The sequence below is a fragment of the Ambystoma mexicanum genome, chromosome 8, assembly GCF_040938575.1.
Source record: "Ambystoma mexicanum isolate Mex_15411 chromosome 8, UKY_AmexF1_1, whole genome shotgun sequence".
Taxonomy (NCBI): domain Eukaryota; kingdom Metazoa; phylum Chordata; class Amphibia; order Caudata; family Ambystomatidae; genus Ambystoma; species Ambystoma mexicanum.
Window position 1 is genome coordinate 47902770 of NC_090929.1, and position 21473 is coordinate 47924242.

Consider the following 21473-nt stretch of genomic DNA (forward strand, 5'->3'; position numbering starts at 1 on the left):
CCTGGGGCAACATGTGCTGTAAAATGTGGTGTTTTGACATGAGGATGAGCGCGGCTCCCGCACTTCACTTGGTGTGGGAACTTTTGCCCCCATAGCAAAAAACAAAAGCTGGTACCCAAGAATACACGCAGAGTAAGTGAGCATATCTTAAAGTGAAACATACACATTTAGTTCAATTGACCTTTCCCCTTAGAAGGAAGTGCACCCAACAAAAGATCTTTGGACTTTCAAAAACAGTAATCAACAACAGAAAAATAACCTGAGAGAAGAACTGTTCCAATAAATATACTTTCAAAGTATAAAAGGTGCTCACCTTTTAAACCTAGCAATATGTAGTGAAATATTCCCATGAAAACAAAATTCGAATGCAAGACTGTGCTTCGATTATAATAGCATGTGTCTGCACTGGAAACCTGACAACCTGTGTGAAATCCTGGTAGCCAAATGCTTGAGTAAGCTTGCCGACCTCAACAACACCCAAGGGGGTAGCGTCTGCCCTCTCAAAAAAGTTACAATGTCCACCCACTACCCTTTACTTGTGTCCTAAAAAGCAACCGCAATCAGGAGAAAATAATTGCACCAGGCTCCAGGATTTCCACCTCTCTTGTCACATCCTGGGCAAATATTCAGGACTCACTTGCCCTCTCACCATTCCCCTCCTCACCCCCATGTCTGGCTTTCAACAATACTCTGCTTTAAGGGCTCAAGTCGAGGGTACACGGGGGAGATGGAGTCCACCCACTTTTTTCAGAGGGTGGGCTCAGCCCCCCCAGCTAAAAAGAGAAACATTGAATTTCCTATTTGAATGTAATAATTAAAGCCGACCTCGGGGATCAAACCAGAAAAACTACAACTAAAGGTGAAATGTCTAATTTCCGTACTGCAAGTTCTAGGGAAAACATTTGTATTGGTTTTTGGAGATACATGCGCACCTTTTAATGTTTTCAAAAACACTACTAGAAGAAAATATCCTCTCTGGGTTTTGTCTGTGTGTTGATTTTATGAAAGGCAAATGCCATTCGTTGTGTGCAAATTGGGTTGCTGTGCAAAGCCAATTTAATGAAATGTGCACACTTCACCTTGATATGCTAATTGCTGGCAACGCCACATCCCATTGTGTTTGTTGATGAGTCCCCCCACTTTAATTTTTCGGACTTGACCCCTGTACTGCTTTATAAAGATGACTTGAAAAGTACACTTACGATAGTAAAGTACCCACTCAAATACATAAAACCTGACAGAAACTTTAAGAGAAAAGTCTACAATTGTGGCATTATTCCCCCATCTTGCCTGGGAGACTACAAACACCAGAATGCAGTTCAGCAAAAGGCACAACACTTTTGCTTTGTATTTTCAAGCCATATAACGTGTGCTAAGATTACCTGCGTGTGTTTCAGTGTTTGAAAAATGCAGGGTTCATGTATGATGTGATGAAAATATCACATTCTACCATAAATAACCGATTTTTGTTGCATTAAATATGAACATCGCAACATAGTGTAGCTAATTTAAAACTGATTTGTTTGATGTATTGTAATTGACCTGGAGTAGAGTGTAGATGTAGGCAGCAAACTGATGCTTTCAGAACGCAAGTGCCTATTTGCTTTTTTTTTTTTAACACAGAAACGTTACAAACATCTCCCCCAAAACAATGTCCTATTAAATGGGCTATCACTTGTAAATCGCCCCCACTTTAAATGCTCAGTTTGAAGAAAGAAAGTTATAAGTAGTCATTAAGGGGGCCGCAGCATTTGATGGGCCGCTGGGAGTGGGTGTTGGTCTCCAGAGAGCCGCGGGAGGTTGGGAGGCGACACTGTGGCCTCACACAAGCTTAGCACATTGAAGCCGCACAGTTTAGCGGGGACAGCCCACAACTGCACCTCCCATGGTTGTGGCATCCACCACCTTTTTCATCCTCCTACCTTTGCCTTCAACTGGCTCTAACTCCTCCCCCTGCAAGGACCTCTTGAGGATTCCCCGAAATAAAGAGGCAGGACCAGTTTTCAAAGGTAGAAGTCACACATGCCACAGCAAGCTTTATTGAAGCATCAAGCCAGAAGCTATTTTACAGGTGATCTGTTTCTCCACCCCACCTCAGGTATATTCTACGCTGGGTGTGGCTTCTTAAGCACCCCTCCCCCGAGCCCCCCATCAGTGTCCAGATCCAGAGGGCCCTGCTGGGTAGACCCGTCCTCCCTAATTCATTCCCTCTCTACCCATGGCCATTTTTTATTTACTTTTACTTTTCCATTTTGTTATTTTCTTTTCTTCTTTCTTTCTTCATGAACTTTTTCTTAAATTCTATCTTTCTGTTCATTTGTTCTTTCTTCGCATTCTATCATTCTATTTATATTGCTTAATTTCGTCCTTCACATTCTACCCTTCTTCATGTTCTCTTACTTCTCTTTCTTTCCCCACTCATTGCCCCTTCCCCGTCTAACCTATCCCTCCTCCCGTCATTCCCGAGTCTCTTTTTCCTCCCCCAGTGCTTTCACCCCTTTTGGTTTTGTCCACTTTTTTGCCACTCCTGGTTTTCCTTACTCAGTTCATTCTATTCCCCAAGTTGCCTAATCACCCCCCCAAGTTCTTCCTAGGCCCCACCTCTTAGTTCCCCAAATGCTTTGCCTGCCCCCTCTAACTCCTTCTATTGCTAGTCGATCCCATCCCACAGTTCCCTCATTCTTCTTCTCCCCGACTCTTTCAGTACCACCATCCCCCAGCAAGTCTATTCCAACCCCTGATTCATTCAAGACCTGGAAATCCCCCCCCCCCAGATGCCTTTCCATCCCCCACTCTTCACATTCCCCTAGATGCTTCCCATTCCCCCAATTCTTTCTTTTCCCCCTCCTTATCCATTCCCCAAATCCTTCCTTCCTTTACCCAATCCTTCCTGTAACCATATTCTTCCCATCCCCCACTACTTCCCCTCTCCCTTTCCCCCCATTTCTGTTCTGCCATTACTTTCCCACACCCCCTGTGTTGGAGTTGGAAGGACTTCCAAGCCCCCGAACCACTCCCCCTGTCCCAGGGCCTCCCCCGAGTCTAGTACTCCTGGGCGCAGTAACTTCTAAGCTATTGGCTGCACAGTTCCCTTTGGGATCTGTCAGCACTTTCAATTGGGATCGACCTGCGACTCCGCCATGACCCTCTGCTGGTTACCGGCAGCAGAGAGTTCCCCCCAGACACCAGGTCGCGGCTTACTCCGGGGCAGGGGGCTTCCCACCAACGCCTGCTTAACCCGCACATTCACATTCATCAGAACATTAACATGTATCATGCCGTGTGAAAGTGTTCACAAGTAAAGAGACGACACACACAGCCAGCACCACAGACTTAGGCTGTGCTACTACTTTGTTACGTTTAAAGAAGATATCAAAAAATGTGTTCAGTGTTTCGACACTGTGCTTCTGGGGACTTTGCAAGGAGTCGTGAGTAAGCACAGGCTGGATCTCACTTGTCCCCTGGACTACTACAGCAAAGCCGGCACATTTGGGGACATGCATGCAGTTTCTGCTCCACTTTCTGAGGTTTTCTTACACCCCTAGACCCTGCTCTCAGCTCCTCTGGTGCTAGCCCTGGGTCTGAGGCCTGAGGCCGGCTTGCTGTAGAGTTCCCTTTCCTAACATCCTGCTAATAACTTGCATCTGCCCTCGCGCAAGCTCTGAAACCTAACTACCTGTTCCCGCTTTTCCAGGTGGACGCTTACTACAGATAGCGGTGGCCAAACCAGAGGATTCTGGGAAGTATACATGCGAGGCGACCAATGAGGCTGGAGAAGACAGCTTGCACTATGAGCTTGTGGTGCTGAGTGAGTATCCATGGCGCAGGAGGCACTGGCTTCCGGAGGTACCTGGTGGCAGCCCAAATTTTCCCGTTCAGGTTACAGATGAACCCACAAAAGAGTGCAGACCCCACCACCCTTGTTACAACCGTAGTAGGGTGACCTGGTGCTCAGAAGGACCCTCGTTTAGGTGCGCAGGGCCAGATCCTCAAATCTCATCACTTGCGCCAAAAATGGAGCAGCCCAATTCCCAAAGGACGCCTGCATGAGCACCCCCTAAAGCACCCTGGTCCCAGGGGCCCTATACGTTCCCATGAAATCATGCTCTAAAAAGGGGTGCCGTGGCTGGGGCACTGTCCAAAAATAGAGGATAGAGATCCACAAAATAGAATAGGGAAAAATCAAAAGATTCAGCGGCCCCTAAAAATGAACAGCGGGACCCCCCAAAATGGCCTAACATAAACTCTTACAGGTAGGTGAGAACATGGCTATCGTTCATCATGGAATGTAGGTCTGTGCTCCCACTGATGTACAACACTCGACTATTACCCGAAATACATTATATATTGCTTTTATTCGTCTGTTACAAGACATAGGCAGAGATGAAACCTGTAAGATGCATGCAGTTTACAGAGCATCCTACAGCTCATGGCTGCAGGCACTAGGGCCACAACGTCCTCTAATTAAGATTGCTTATCAGGGACCAATTGGATCACAGCCCCGACAGTTACAATAAGATTCTAAATGTTCCTTGTTTTGCAAATGTAGTTAGAAACATTGTAACAATGCAAGGTAACTTGAGCAGCTGAGCAGAAAAAAAGTGCTCTGTTAAGTGCCGGAGCTCATCTCGCGCATGCAGCGGAAAAGAAGTGCTCCGTTAAGTGTCGGAGCTCATCTCGCATATGCAGCGGAAAAGAAGTGCTCTGTTAAGTTCCGGAGCTCATCTCACGCATGCAGCAGAAAAGAAGTGTTCCGTTAAGTGTCGGAGCTCATCTCACGCATGCAGCAGAAAAGAAGTGTTCCGTTAAGTGTCGGAGCTCATCTCGCGCATGCAGCGGAAAAGAAGTGTTCCGTTAAGTTCCGGAGCTCATCTCACGCATGCAGCAGAAAAGAAGTGTTCCGTTAAGTGTCGGAGCTCATCTCACGCATGCAGCGGAAAAGAAGTGTTCCGTTAAGTGCCGGAGCTCATCTCGCGCATGTCGATGGATTGATGGATCTGGCAGGGAGTCCTGTGAACTTCTAGTCACGCCATTACATCTGTCACCTGGGCCAAAGGGTGGCCTTATTCCACAGCTGTGAGAAGGTCAGAGTGAAACCTGGGAGTGCTGATGGGACCCTTTACCATAAGCCCTTGATGAATATCCGCTGATCTCCCATTTGTCATTCCAGGCCCCCCAGTGTTTGAAGGTGACGTGCATGAGGTGTTAGAGGAGGTGGCGGTGATCGCCAACGGAACTGCCCTCCTGAAGTGTGAGGCCACTGGGACGCCATCTCCTGAGATCTCCTGGCTCCAGAATGGCCAGCCCATCGAAGGCACCAGCAAGCATCAGATCCTGGAGGAGGGGAGACACCTGCAGGTATGAGGTCCCTTAATCCTTCATGCGCCCCTGTAAATCTACGCATTTTACCACTGCTTCCAGAGAGGAAGGGGTGCCTTGACAGTGCAATGGAGTTTGGTATTTGCATCCATCTGGTACAGTTGTGTTGTACCGCCCAGGCCCACAGGAGAGCAATGTGCACCGTGGCAGCCATGCCATCTCATTTCTTCTGTTTGGTCCTTCGACTGCATTATTATGTGTAAGTGTGTGTTCATTTGAACCAGAGCTGTGGCCCACAGGAAATGACGTCTTGCTCTACATTCCATGAAACCTGTGTGCATGCATCATTTCCTGTACGGCTGCATCGCCTTGACCACCCGTGTTTCAGGCCTTTCTACTCACACTGAGCCTCTGATCCTCCAGAGGCATAGACAGGGTGGGGCCGGAGCGGGCAAGGCCCACCCACAATGTGTAAATGGCCGCTCAGCAGCAGTGCGGGGAATTTACAGATGTTAAAGTCACTGCGGTGGGCCCAACTACATTAGCTCCAAGCCTCACTTGTTAGATAATCCTGGCTACGCCTCTGTGAACCTCCTCCTTCCTTGTCCTGGCAACTTCAACGTGTCTGTTTTGGTCCCTTTCCAACTGTCCACACCTGAAACGCTGAGCTGTTTCCCTACTATTCCGCAGATCAACCGGGTGGAAATGGCGGATGCAGACACCTACGTCTGTGTGGCGGAGAATGCAGCTGGGTCTGTGGAGAAGCTGTTCTCAGTCACTGTGCAGTGTGAGTGTTAAGAAGTAACATTGCTTTGGTTATAAGACATCATTACCAGATGGGTATTGCTAATGCTCCTATTTATTATATTTTGGGGGTGCTGCAGTTCCACCGAAGATCGTGGGTGTTAACCCAGAAACGGTCATGGCCATCCTGGGACTCACCGTCAACCTGCTGTGTGATGTGCAGTCGAACCTGGAGGCAGAAATAGCCTGGTACAAGGACGGGCACCTCCAGTCTTCCAGCGCGGAGATGCTCATTTTACCTGGTGCGTATATGATATGTTAGGATGATTTACACCACCACTGCCGCCATTTGCATGGTCTGCAGGCGCTCACGTGGCTCTGTAGGAAAAGTGGGTGTGGGGTAGGTTTAGGGAGGGAATTGGGATCGGATAGAAGTTGCACTCTTCTGTTGAGGCTTGCAGAACCAGGAGAAACTGGTGTCTGTGTGTGTCAGCGCTCTGGGTGTGCTTTGTTGTGTGCAGCTGTAGCATCCAGTGTCTGGGTTGTTTGTTGTTTGCACCTGTTTGGTCTTGGGCCGTGATTAGCTCTGGATGTGTGGTTTGTGTGTTTTTTGTGTGTAGCTTTGCTGGCCCATTTGGGCATGTGTGGAGCATGAAGGGTATGCAGGTGTGGACAAGAGGAGGGTGTGGTTAGTGGGTTTCTGCTTGGCTCTCAGTGTGTGGTTGTTTTATTGTTGGTTCTTCGATCCGTATTGTCCAACGTTTGCTTTGTTCCCAGAGTATGGTTTGTGGCGGTGCACGTTTTATGCTTGTCTCGGTGACCATGGAGAATGTTTTCTACACATATTTGTTAAGAATACCCTGCACTTCTGTTAGTTCTATGATAACTTAAAGTAATTTCCAGATATTTTATGGATTTGAAAGAAAAATGTTAGATTGTATTTAAGGTGCAGAGGAGAAAACAACAACCCTGGCATATGGGTTGTCACCCATAGAATAAAAAAAGAAGTTCCCAAATTGAGGGAACCCGCTTCGCCTGCACACTTTCTATAGCTCAATCAATAAGCCAAACTTTTTGGAAAAAAGGCTGATCCCAACAAGGGACACCTTTTACACTCTTTCTTCAAGTTAGATTATTTCTAGGTTGTAGAATAGTTTAGCATCATACATTTTAAAAGAATACAGATTCATTTTTTCCTTTTGAAACATTTTATTCATATTGCCCAACACGTTTCAATATTCTCGTTCTCTTCATCAGGGTCTTTAATTGTAAAAAAATTATTCTATAAATAAATAGCAAAGTTTTACATAAATTGTATCAATTTAGTCAAATGTACACTGACGTTTCATTAGTATTTCTACTAAGTCAAGACAGAAAGCTCAACACAATTCAAAAAGGTCCTTTTTGTGCTACCTAGCAGTGTGTGTTTAAAATGTAAAACACAATATTACTAACTTTCATCATTTGGTTAGATCAGTGCCTTGGTGTTTAAGAGTGCTAATCCCATGAGATCAGGGAAATAGATCCTTAGCATGTTGGATAGCTAGCATTAGTTCTCTTTGTAGAGTCCAATTCTATGGGGATTGAGAAATCCAGTGTCACCAACTCTTTTCAATCAGCATTGCAATCATTATGACTATGTGTATGATGCCTCAACATCCTGTCTAAGAGCATCATTTTACAACTTTAAATAGAAATAGCTGGCCTTGCACGAGTAGCTAGGATGCTATGGTATCTTCTACTTTGGCTGCCCCACTGGGTCCTGTGGCGCATCCCTCGTTTACAGAGTCTTTTCAATCTGTGATGATAAAGAAACATTGCTCTAGAGGTGACTGTTCTCAATCCCAGTGAGGTCATGAGGCCATGATGAGTGTAATAAGAAACTCACCCTGTTCCTTCTCTGTCCTCGGCTCGGTTTTTTGGCGTAGGGTTAAACGTCTTGATGAATCCATCTGGCTGGAAAAAGATTGATATATGTGGGATAAGTAGTTAGGGTTAGGTCTCGTGACTCAGGTCTCCCTAGTAACTGATCACTTATGTGTTGTATCCACGCATTGCATCAATCTGTGTGAAACCCGGTTGTGGAGACGCCGGACGATGCAATATGGCTGCTATTTATTGTGGCACCATCGCGTAATGGTGACGTCATCACATTATGCGTGAATGACATCAGCCGTGTAAATAAAAGGTCGTAATAATGATGATGTTAAAATAAGGCTAGCGGTCATCCCAGTATTATGACACTTCGAACTTAATGTTGAAAAAGTCATAAAAATAAACGCAAAGCTCTGGTTGGTTAACATGTTCAGTGCAACTACACTGATATTGCAGTCGGTTCATTGTGTTTAATGATCTGTATTCTATAATGAAAATGGTGAAGTATCTCCAAGTAGAACGATACCCAAATGCAAATCTTTTTTTTAGTGAGGGGTTTCAAAGCGAATACAGCCCTCCCATTCTTGCTGGTGATACTATTTAGGACTACTTCGATGTATGCTATTTACCACATGGCACTATTCGTGTGAGAATCTAATTCTCCATAGAACTATATTTTCTTCTTTTGCCCATTCATAGTGTGTACACGTGAAATAAAATTGACAAGATTGTTCATCAAGGGACAGATATCTGGTCAATTGTGTGACAACCTTATTGCATTTAAATTGGCTTGACCTACTGTGTCTGTGCTGTCCTCAATTGTTCCATTAAAACCCTTTTTACATAAAGTTCTTTCTAATCCAATTAGTAAGACATTCGATTGAATTGTGCCACTACAGAATAGAAAGTCCATTCTCCCTTTATTCTATATAATATCCAATCTCTGTCGATAGTTGTCTAAACACCGAAAGATCACTTTTCCGAACACAATGGTCAAATTATGCATTGACTTTCTGAGAGCGTGCTGTCTCTAAGGAGTTCACAATCTCAGCAGTTGAATAGTCCAGGTGCGGTAGTCCTGACCATCTGCCAGGAGGGCTGACATGTGTCTATAATTTTATGTACAGGACAAAACAGACCTATCTGAAATGCCAATTAATGATTACCCTCCACTGTATTCCTGGCCATCACCAACTCTGGAATTTGATGTTTGATAATTGTACAATTATTTATATTACAAGAAACTCTTATGAGTATATTCCGTAGCTGCTTCAAGTGAGTCCACAATCTTAGCAACTGATGTCGCCCTATCCTGAGTGGGAAATAGTGATCAATGATTTTTGAAGAGCCCCCCTACTAGAGGAATGGGCCTAAGTAGAATTCCTCGTTGAGTCCTAATGGGGCCATTGAGTCTAATTTGTGAATCCAGTAAAGCTCTCTTTGCGATAGGTTCTTGGCTAGATTTCACCTCTTGATAGAGGATGTATGACTTCTGAGATTATGCATGTAAGTTTTGCTATTGTGTGATTGTTGTCCCTAAAATGCCTGAAGCTTGCTGATTTTATGTTTCTGGTCCTGATGTTGAACTTGTGCTCAGTCCAGCGTTTTTTTGGTTTTGCGCATGGTTTTTCCCACAGAGACATTTTAGGGCATATATTATGTTTTTGCTTTTGCAAGTCGCATAATCATGTAAGGGTATTTTCTTTCCCATATTAGGATGTGTGATGTGTTTTCCTTTTATCAAATTCGAACAATGCTGACCGTTTAAACAGGCAAATGTGCCACCTTTTCCGTTTTCTCAGCAGTGTTTGTTTTGGACTCTTGATTTTTCCGCTTGAATCAGTGTCTCTTAGGTTCTTTCCTCTCTTATAAGCTAACATAGGTGGCTCTGGAAAGAGGCGATGCGGTGTTGGATCCAACTTGATCAGGTCCCAATGTTTTGTACACAGACAGCATCTTGTGAGCGGCTTTTACACGAGGAAATCCTCACAGCTGCTCATATATCCACCCGCCTACACATCCACCCACCTGTTTTTCCAATTAGCCTGCGCTCCACCCGTGCACGAGTGAGTGTGCAAATGAGTGAGATCATTTATAAAGCATGCACTGAGAGCTAAGCCGCTTCTTGACCCACTGATATCCAGCGATTTCCTTGCAGAATATTCACTGCCTACGTTTTTCAGTGCAATATATTCATCTACAAGAAAATCACCTAAAATACAAAGCTCAGGAAATGTGATGAAGGTCGGTCTGGGAAGAAGGATAATGTTTTGGAGGTTGGTAGGTTGGGGCTGCAGGGTACTCGGGGGCTGTACAGGGTTCGCCTACACATTTTACTGCTGCACTGAGCTGCAAGTCGGTGATAACTCAACATTCTGCAATGTAAAACTCAGCAGTAACAAATGCAGCCAGCCCATCATTCTGTCAAAGTATCCCATCACCCACCAATCTGCTTCTAAATTCTTCTTGTCATCCAAGCACTGATTTATCCAACATTCTGGTGATTTGACTATCTGTTCATCCAATCTTTTAATTATCCACCCAAAAATGTGCCCACATTTTCACACACTTATTCATCGACTACCACTGTGGTCAGTCATCCACGCACCCATTCGTCGACTACCGCTGTGGTCAGTCATCCACACACCCATTCATGGACTACCGCTGTGGTCAGTCATCCACTCACCCATTCATCGACTGCAACTGGGGCAGTCATCCACGCACCCATTCGTCGACTACCGCTGTGGTCAGTCATCCACTCACCCATTCATCGACTCCCACTGGGGTCAGTCATCCACTCACCCATTCATCGACTGCCGCTGTGGTCAGTCATACACTCACCCATTCATCGACTGCCACTGTGGTCAGTCATCCACGCACCCATTCATCGACTACCGCTGTAGTCAGTCATCCACTCACTCATTCATCGACTGCCACTGGGGTCAGTCATCCACGCACCCATTTGTCGACTACCGCTGTGGTCAGTCATCCACTCACCCATTCATCGACTGCCACTGGTGTCAGTCATCCACTCACCCATTCATCGACTGCCGCTGCGGTCAGTCATACACTCACCCATTCATCGACTGCCACTGTGGTCAGTCATCCACGCACCCATTCATCGACTACCGCTGTGGTCAGTCATCCACTCACTCATTCATCGACTGCCACTGGGGTCAGTCATCCACGCACCCATTCTTCGACTACCGCCGTCTTCAGTCATCCACTCACCCATTCATTGACTAGCACTGTGGTCAGTCATTCACTCACCCATTGATCGACTGCCGCAGTGGTCAGTCATCAACTCACCCATTCATTCACTATCACTGTAGTCAATCACCCATTCATCGACTGCCACTGTGGTCAGTCATCCACGCACCCATTCATCGACTACCACTGTGATCAGTCATCCACTCACCCATTCATCGACTGCCACTGGGGTCAGTCATCCACGCACCCATTCATCGACTACGGCTGTGTTCAGTCATCCACTCACCCATTCATTGACTACCGCTGTGTTCAGTCATCCACTCACCCATTCATCGACTACCGCTGTCTTCAGTCATCCACTCACCCATTCATCGACTACCGCTGTGTTCAGTCATCAACTCACCCATTCATTCACTATCACTGTAGTCAATCACCCATTCATCGACTACCACTGTAGTCAATCACCCATTCATATCTTTATCCATGATATTATGCACCTGCATGTTTGCAATCTTCATATCAATTAACATCAATTTATTTACCATTCCGTCCACCCCTTTAGATAGGCACCTAATAATTCACTCATTCACCCATACTTTCAGTAACACCTCTGCTGACATAACGATTCATCCATGCATCCACTCGTTCATTCATTTTCCCATCTGCAGATCCACACGCCACTGTTAGGAAAGATGTTTATTTTTGCTGGTTTCCCTTCATAGACATCAATGGCACACCCCGCTGTTGCTATTGTTTTGAACATTGCCTGGCTTTTTGGAGGCAAGTGAAACCTTTTTCACTTTACCTACCCTGCTGACCTCTTCTTTTTGGGGCACTGATCAGTCCCTATTGCTATCAGTGCAGGAGAACTCTCTTCTCCATTGAAAAGTTCTGTTCTTGGTCATCATTAAAGGTTTGCCAGTGCCTGGCGGTAAATCCGCCAGGATACCAGCAAACGGAAATACCGATGCTGGCACTCGGTCTGGCGGTATAGTTACTGGATTATGAGTGCCAGTGTTGGTGGTAAATCCCCATTCCATGGGGTTCCATAGGACTCTATGGGGGGATTTGCTGGTATTACCGGCACTGGTAATACCAGTGCCGGTAATACTGGCTATCTTTGCCGGTAAGGTACCAGAATTAAGTCTGGCTCTTAACTGCAGGTAATTCTGGCACTTCACCAGCAAACTTGTAGTTGGCTGGTGTGGAAACGTGCCGGCATATGTTAATATCGGCACGTTAATTCCACACCGACAAACTTGTATTGAGGCCCAAGTGTCTCTAAATCTGTGTTTTTGATAACTTGCATGATGTGTACAGGGTTAGCTGATGGCAGTGCAGACTGTAGTGAGGCAATTATTGACTAGAGAGCATGTTCCAGCTCCCTCTGCCTACCCTAACAGAATAACAAGATAAGGACACATTTGAAACTGCACTTTGAACTCTCCTAGAAATGCAGCTGTTATAAAGAATAGTTATTTTGCGCCACATTAGTAGGGATCAGATAAGGCATTAACTTGCACAATTAGTGTGTTTAAAAGAGAATAGATTAGGTGGCAGGAAGGCGTGTACACAAGATAGGGACTCACTACACAAGTAGCGCAGAACATCTTAGGTAGATAAGGTTTCTGCTACGCATAGGAAGCGAAATAATGTGACAGGCATGCACCAGGCAATCGGTAGATAGCAAAGCAAAAGTGTCCTGCAGAGAAATAAACGTGACAGCAGTTGCCATTTTAAAACTGCACAAGCAAAGCAGAGAATAAAGTTTGGTAGCTTTAAGAGGGCCTCACAGCCTCTCTTGGTAACGCTTAGTTATGATGGACACCCACCAACCATCCTCTCTTGGTTACACATAGTTATGGTGGACACCCACCGGCCACCCTCTCTTGGTTACACATAGTTATGATGGACACCCACCAACCATCCTCTCTTGGTTACACATAGTTATGATGGACACCCACCAACCATCCTCTCTTGGTTATGCTTAGTTATGGCGGACACCCACCAACCATCCTCTCTGGGTTACACATAGTTATGATGGACACCCACCAACCATCCTCTCTGGGTTACACATAGTTATGGCGGACACCCACCAACCATCCTCTCTGGGTTACACATAGTTATGATGGACACCCACCAACCATCCTCTCTGGGTTACACATAGTTATGATGGACACCCACCAACCATCCTCTCTGGGTTACACATAGTTATGATGGACACCCACCAACCATCCTCTCTTGGTTACGCTTAGTTATGATGGACACCCACCAACCATCCTCTCTGGGTTATGCTTGGTTATGATGGACACCCACCGCCCATCCTCTCTTGGTTATGTTTAGTTATGGCGGACACCCACCAACCATCCTCTCTGGGTTACACATAGTTATGATGGACACCCACCAACCATCCTCTCTGGGTTACACATAGTTATGATGGACACCCACCAACCATCCTCTCTTGGTTACGCTTAGTTATGATGGACACCCACCGGCCATCCTCTCTTGGATATGCTTAGTTATGGTGGACACCCACCGGCCATCCTCTCCTGGTTACACATACTTATGGTGGACACACATCGGCCATCCTCTCTTGGTTACACTTAGTTATGATGGACATCCACCGGCCTTCCTCTCTTGGTTACACATACTTATGGTGGACACACATCGGCCATCCTCTCTTGGTTACACATAGTTATGATGGACACCCACCAACCATCCTCTCTTGGTTATGCTTAGTTATGGCGGACACCCACCAACCATCCTCTCTGGGTTACACATAGTTATGATGGACACCCACCAACCATCCTCTCTGGGTTACACATAGTTATGGCGGACACCCACCAACCATCCTCTCTGGGTTACACATAGTTATGATGGACACCCACCAACCATCCTCTCTGGGTTACACATAGTTATGATGGACACCCACCAACCATCCTCTCTGGGTTACACATAGTTATGATGGACACCCACCAACCATCCTCTCTTGGTTACGCTTAGTTATGATGGACACCCACCAACCATCCTCTCTGGGTTATGCTTGGTTATGATGGACACCCACCGCCCATCCTCTCTTGGTTATGTTTAGTTATGGCGGACACCCACCAACCATCCTCTCTGGGTTACACATAGTTATGATGGACACCCACCAACCATCCTCTCTGGGTTACACATAGTTATGATGGACACCCACCAACCATCCTCTCTTGGTTACGCTTAGTTATGATGGACACCCACCGGCCATCCTCTCTTGGATATGCTTAGTTATGGTGGACACCCACCGGCCATCCTCTCCTGGTTACACATACTTATGGTGGACACACATCGGCCATCCTCTCTTGGTTACACTTAGTTATGATGGACATCCACCGGCCTTCCTCTCTTGGTTACGCTTAGTTATGATGGACATCCATCGGCACCCTCTCTTGGATACACATAGTTATGATGGACACCCACCGACCACCCTCTCTTGGTTAAGCTTAGTTATGATGGACACCCACCGGCCAACCTCTCTTGATTATGCTTAGTTATGAGGGACACCCACCGGCCATCCTCTCTTGATTATGCTTAGTTATGATGGACACCCAGCGGCCATCCTCTCTTGGTTACGCTTAGTTATGTATGATGGACACATACCTGCCATCCTCTCTTGGTTACGCTTAGTTATGATGGACACCCAACAGCCATCCTCTCTTGGTTACGCTTAGTTATGATGGACACCCAACGGCCTTCCTCTCTTGGTTACGCTTAGTTATGATGGACATCCACCGGCCTTCCTCTCTTGGTTACGCTTAGTTATGATGGACACCCAATGGCCTTCCTCTCTTGGATACACATAGTTATGATGGACACCCACCGACCACCCTCTCTTGGTTAAGCTTAGTTATGATGGACACCCACCGGCCATCCTCTCTTGATTATGCTTAGTTATGATGGACACCCAGCGGCCATCCTCTCTTGGTTACACATAGTTATGATGGACACCCACCGGCCATCCTCTCTTGGTAACACTTAGTCATGTATGATGGACACCCACCGGCCATCCTCTCTTGGTTACGCTTAGTTATGATGGACACTCTTCTGACATCCTCTCTTGGTTACACATAGTTATGATGGACACCCACCGGCCATCCTCTCTTGGTTACACATAGTTATGATGGACACTCTTCTGCCATCCTCTCTTGGTTACACATAGTTATGATGGACACCCACCAGACATCCTCTCTTGGTTGCACATAGTTATGATGGACACCCATCGGCCTTCCTCTCTTGGTTACGCTTAGTTATGGTGGACACCCACCAGCCATCCTCTCTTGGTTACGCTTAGTTATGTATGATGGACACCCACCGGCCATCCTCTCTTGTTTACACATAGTTATGATGGACACCCACCGGCCATCCTCTCTTGGTAACACTTAGTCATGTATGATGGACACCCACCGGCCATCCTCTCTTGGTTACGCTTAGTTATGATGGACACTCTTCTGCCATCCTCTCTTGGTTACACATAGTTATGATGGACACCCACCGGCCATCCTCTCTTGGTTACACATAGTTATGATGGACACTCTTCTGCCATCCTCTCTTGGTTACACATAGTTATGATGGACACCCACCAGACATCCTCTCTTGGTTACACATAGTTATGATGGACACCCATCGGCCTTCCTCTCTTGGTTACGCTTAGTTATGGTGGACACCCACCAGCCATCCTCTCTTGGTTACGCTTAGTTATGTATGATGGACACCCACCGGCCATCCTCTCTTGGTTACACATAGTTATGATGGACACCCACCGGCCATCCTCTCTTGGTAACACTTAGTCATGTATGATGGACACCCACCGGCCATCCTCTCTTGGTTACGCTTAGTTATGATGGACACTCTTCTGCCATCCTCTCTTGGTTACACATAGTTATGATGGACACCCACCGGCCATCCTCTCTTGGTTACACATAGTTATGATGGACACTCTTCTGCCATCCTCTCTTGGTTACACATAGTTATGATGGACACCCACCAGACATCCTCTCTTGGTTACACATAGTTATGATGGACACCCATCGGCCTTCCTCTCTTGGTTACGCTTAGTTATGGTGGACACATACCTGCCATCCTCTCTTGGTTACGCTTAGTTATGGTGGACATCCACCGGCCATCCTCTCTTGGTTACACTTGGTTATGATGGACACCCACCAGCCATCCTCTCTTGGTTACACATAGTTATGATGGACACCCATCGGCCTTCCTCTCTTGGTTACGCTTAGTTATGGTGGACATCCACCGGCCATCCTCTCTTGGTTACACATGGTTATGATGGACACATACTTGCCACCCTCTCTTGGTTACGCTTAGTTATGATGGACACCCACTGGCCATCCTCTCTTGGTTACGCTTAGTTATGTATGATGGACACCCACCGGCCATCCTCTCTTGGTTACACATAGTTATGATGGACACCCACCGGCCATCCTCTCTTGGTAACACTTAGTCATGTATGATGGACACCCACCGGCCATCCTCTCTTGGTTACGCTTAGTTATGATGGACACTCTTCTGCCATCCTCTCTTGGTTACACATAGTTATGATGGACACCCACCGGCCATCCTCTCTTGGTTACACATAGTTATGATGGACACTCTTCTGCCATCCTCTCTTGGTTACACATAGTTATGATGGACACCCACCAGACATCCTCTCTTGGTTACACATAGTTATGATGGACACCCATCGGCCTTCCTCTCTTGGTTACGCTTAGTTATGGTGGACACATACCTGCCATCCTCTCTTGGTTACGCTTAGTTATGGTGGACATCCACCGGCCATCCGCTCTTGGTTACACTTGGTTATGATGGACACCCACCAGCCATCCTCTCTTGGTTACACATAGTTATGATGGACACCCATCGGCCTTCCTCTCTTGGTTACGCTTAGTTATGGTGGACATCCACCGGCCATCCTCTCTTGGTTACACTTGGTTATCATGGACACCCACCAGCCATCCTCTCTTGGTTACGCTTAGTTATGGTGGACATCCACCGGCCATCCTCTCTTGGTTACACTTGGTTATGATGGACACCCACCAGCCATCCTCTCTTGGTTACGCTTAGTTATGGTGGACATCCACCGGCCATCCTCTCTTGGTTACACTTGGTTATGATGGACACCCACCAGCCATCCTCTCTTGGTTACACATAGTTATGATGGACACCCACCAGCCATCCTCTCTTGGTTACGCTTAGTTATGGTGGACATCCACCGGCCATCCTCTCTTGGTTACACTTGGTTATGATGGACACCCACCAGCCATCCTCTCTTGGTTACACATAGTTATGATGGACACCCATCGGCCTTCCTCTCTTGGTTACGCTTAGTTATGGTGGACATCCACCGGCCATCCTCTCTTGGTTACACTTGGTTATGATGGACACCCACCAGCCATCCTCTCTGGGATACGCTTAGTTATGGTGGACATCCACCGGCCATCCTCTCTTGGTTACACTTGGTTATGATGGACACCCACCAGCCATCCTCTCTTGGTTACGCTTAGTTATGGTGGACATCCACCGGCCATCCTCTCTTGGTTACACATAGTTATGATGGACACCCACCGGCCATCCTCTCTTGGTAACACTTAGTCATGTATGATGGACACCCAGCGGCCATCCTCTCTTGGTTACACTTGGTTATGATGGACACCCACCAGCCATCCTCTCTGGGATACGCTTAGTTATGGTGGACATCCACCGGCCATCCTCTCTTGGTTACACTTGGTTATGATGGACACCCACCAGCCATCCTCTCTTGGTTACGCTTAGTTATGGTGGACATCCACCGGCCATCCTCTCTTGGTTACACATAGTTATGATGGACACCCACCGGCCATCCTCTCTTGGTAACACTTAGTCATGTATGATGGACACCCAGCGGCCATCCTCTCTTGGTTACACTTGGTTATGATGGACACCCACCAGCCATCCTCTCTGGGATACGCTTAGTTATGGTGGACATCCACCGGCCATCCTCTCTTGGTTACACTTGGTTATGATGGACACCCACCAGCCATCCTCTCTTGGTTACGCTTAGTTATGGTGGACATCCACCGGCCATCCTCTCTTGGTTACACATAGTTATGATGGACACCCACCGGCCATCCTCTCTTGGTAACACTTAGTCATGTATGATGGACACCCAGCGGCCATCCTCTCTTGGTTACGCTTAGTTATTTATTTATTGATTTATTTGAATTTGTATAGCGCACATCGGCCCGGGGACATCGTGGCGCTGTTACAGAATGCTCACTTGGTACAGGTACAGGAATACATTGAACAGATAAAACATGGTACAGGAGTACATTGAACAGGTAAAAACAGTACCTAGCTGGCAGTATTGAGATGCTTTGTAGGTTAGTAGGTAACATTTAGCCAGCATAGCTATTCATTGTAGTTGGATCAAGAAGCAGCTTAGTTGAACAAAGAGGTTTTCTGCATTTTGCAGAAGGCAATGTAGGATTGTTCGTCTCTTAATGCTGTGGGCAGTGCATTCCAGCTATTAGGATCCAGGTGTTGAAAGCTGGACCCCCCAGCTTTGGATCTTTTAAAGGCGGGCACATATATCTGGTTGGCCAGGTGAGATCTGGTGGGTCTGGTGGAGGAGTTGAAAGTGATCCTCTCTGAGAAGTATGAGGGGGCGTCGGCGGAGAGGGATCTATATGTGATGGCCATGGTTTTGAAAAGTATGCGTTCTTTTACTGGTAACCAGTGTGCTTATTTCCTCGCCTGGGAGATGTGTTCCCTTTTGGGGATACTCAGTGCCGCCCTCGAGGCATTATTCTGTGTGACTTGTAATTTGTTGATGTTTTTTGCAGAGATGCCCAGGAAGAGGGCATTGCAGTAGTCCAGCTTGGTGCTCACTGCAGCTCTGCCGACAGATAGACAATTTTTGGTAGAGAGGAAGGGCTTGACTGCATTGATAACCTTAGTGGTCAGTGTGGCAGAAGAGGCTATAGCGTTAACCTGGCGTGACATGGACAGGGTTGAGTAAAGGTATGCTCCTAGAGTTTTTTTATCCCTGCAGGGACAGTGATGGAGGAGTTGTCGATAGTAACGGGTTTGTATTGTGGTGGGAGCTTGTTAAGGGTTTCTTTGGTGCCTACTATGAGGATCTCGGTTTTGTCCCCGTTTAAACAGAGGCCGTTTAAACAGAGGCCATTTAAACAGAGACCGTTGGCTCCCATCCAAGTCTGGATGGCTGTGTAGATCTTGGTTAGGTCCGCGCCTCTTGTTCATAGATTCTGGTTAGAGGGACTAATACTTGGGTGTCGTCGGCGTAGTTTGTGTAGGCTATGTCGCGATGATCTAGGTCATTGAAGAGTGGGAGGGGGAATATGTTGTACAGCATGGGGGCTGTGCAAAAGCCCTGCAGGACTCCGCAGTTGATAGTCATGGGGGAGGCGCATGCACAGTCTGAAAAGACTTTCATGAGTCGACCCTTTAAGAGGAGGTAACCCAAGCAATGGCTTGTGGTGAGAAGTGGGCTTAGTTTTTTAGTTGCATACCTAGGATATCATGGTTAACCAGGTCGAAGGTAGCGGACAGATCTAGTAAGAGGAGAAGTGCCAGTTTGCCTTTGTCCATGATGTTGCCGAGTTGTATTTTAAGATCGAGTAGGGCAGACTCAGTCCTGTGTCCTGGACAGAAACCTGATTGTCTTTTTCCTAGGATGTGGTTTTCCTCCAGATATTGATGGATTTGCGTGTAGGCAACTTTGTACAGGGTCTTGAGCAGGAAAGGGACAGTGGTGATGTGTCTGTAGTTATTTGCAATATCTGGGTCCAGGGTAGGTTTTTTTAAGTGGGTGCACCCAGTCTTCATTCTGGCTATCTGGGACAGTTTTGGAGGTGAAGGAGGCATTGATGAACGTCTTGAGAAAAGGTGCAAGTGTTTTTACACAGTCTTTGACTAGTTTGTCGAGGCAGGCATTGCCTTTGCAGTTGGATGGCCTGATTCTATTCACAATCTCTATAACATCTGATTCAGAGATTTCTCTGAATTTGAAAGGTGTTATTGGGTCTTTTGTGACCTCTATCTCGGAGCTAGAGGATAGCATAATGTGCTGGGTGAGGTTTTTGTGGTGGTTTTGAATTTTCTTCTGCAGGAGTTCCACTTTGTTTAGTAGGGCAGACTGTATGGCGTTGCACCACGTTTGGTTTTTAATGATCTCTTGGGACTTGGCGGCTGGCGTGGATAATTCTTTAAAAATGGCAAAAACCTCTCTTGATTCCGAGCTAGCATTTGAGATTCTGTCATTGCAGGATGCAGATTTAGCTGTGATTATGGCTTCCTTGTATTGGATAGCAAGTGTTCTATACAAGGATAGCGAGGATGCATTTGGGGAATTTGCCATTTGTTCAGCGCTTTGCGTTTCTGGGTACGTAGTTCTTTTAGTTCTGAAGAAAACCAGGTATTAGAATGTTTAGTATTTATTTTCATTTTTTTCTAGAGTGGAGCGATGATGTCTATCGCCGTACTGATTGTGGATTTGTAGGTGTCTGCCAGTACCAATGGGTCTGAGGCGGTGGGGAGGGTGGAGGTAAGAATGTCTAGGTATGGGAGTAGCCTTTCTGTAGTGATGTTTCTGGTGCTTCTAGCCAATGCTAGTGGCGTTTGGCTGGGATTTTTGGAGGTCGTTGCATATGGGGGGATGAGAAAGTGTATAAGTAGATGGTCGGACAAGGGGGTAGGAGTGATAGAGCTGATGTCAATATCGCAGTTATGGTCAGCTACCCAGTGAAGGGTGTGCCCTTTGCAGTGTGTGGGTGAGTGGATTTTTTGGTCGAAGCAGAGTTCTTGTAGAGCTAGTGCCAGGGATGTGGCCGGGCTGTCATTCTGGTCATTGATTCCCAGATTGAGATCACCCAGGAGGGTTGTTTTAGTGGTTGTTTTTATATTTTCAGCTAGGAGGTGGATAAGGTTGTCGTGGAAGTCTGATATTGGGCCTGGTGGGTGGTAGGCTAGGTTAAGGGTGATGGTAGTGTTGGGATTTTAACTGCAAGGGAGTCGGTGTTCTCCCTGAGATTAGCGAGGGTTTGTCTGACCTCTAGGTGGTCCTTGACAATGAGGGCTACTCCTCCTCCAGTGGTTGTAAGTCTGTCCTACCGAATGATGTTGTAACCTAGCGGAATGGCTAATGTGAGGGCCGGCCCGTCTGCATTATGTAGCCAGGTCTCGGTGATGGCAAGGATGTCGAGGTCAAGGTTTGTGATGAGGTCGTGGATTTCTGTGGCATGGGCTTGAAGGGATCTGGCGTTAATCAAGGAACA

At 46.6% G+C, this 21473-nt stretch overlaps 1 protein-coding gene across 2 annotated transcripts in view; it reads left to right on the forward strand.

Annotated features, from left to right (window-relative positions):
- The window catches only part of HMCN2 (hemicentin 2), a 936787-nt gene that overhangs the window by 606851 nt on the left and 308463 nt on the right, over window positions 1-21473 (forward strand). For both annotated transcript variants that reach the window (XM_069609262.1, XM_069609261.1), the window contains 4 exons: window positions 3695-3808; window positions 5171-5358; window positions 6010-6106; window positions 6204-6365. In XM_069609262.1, coding sequence (XP_069465363.1) covers window positions 3695-3808; window positions 5171-5358; window positions 6010-6106; window positions 6204-6365 — 561 coding nt within the window. The remainder of the gene's footprint in view (window positions 1-3694; window positions 3809-5170; window positions 5359-6009; window positions 6107-6203; window positions 6366-21473) is intronic.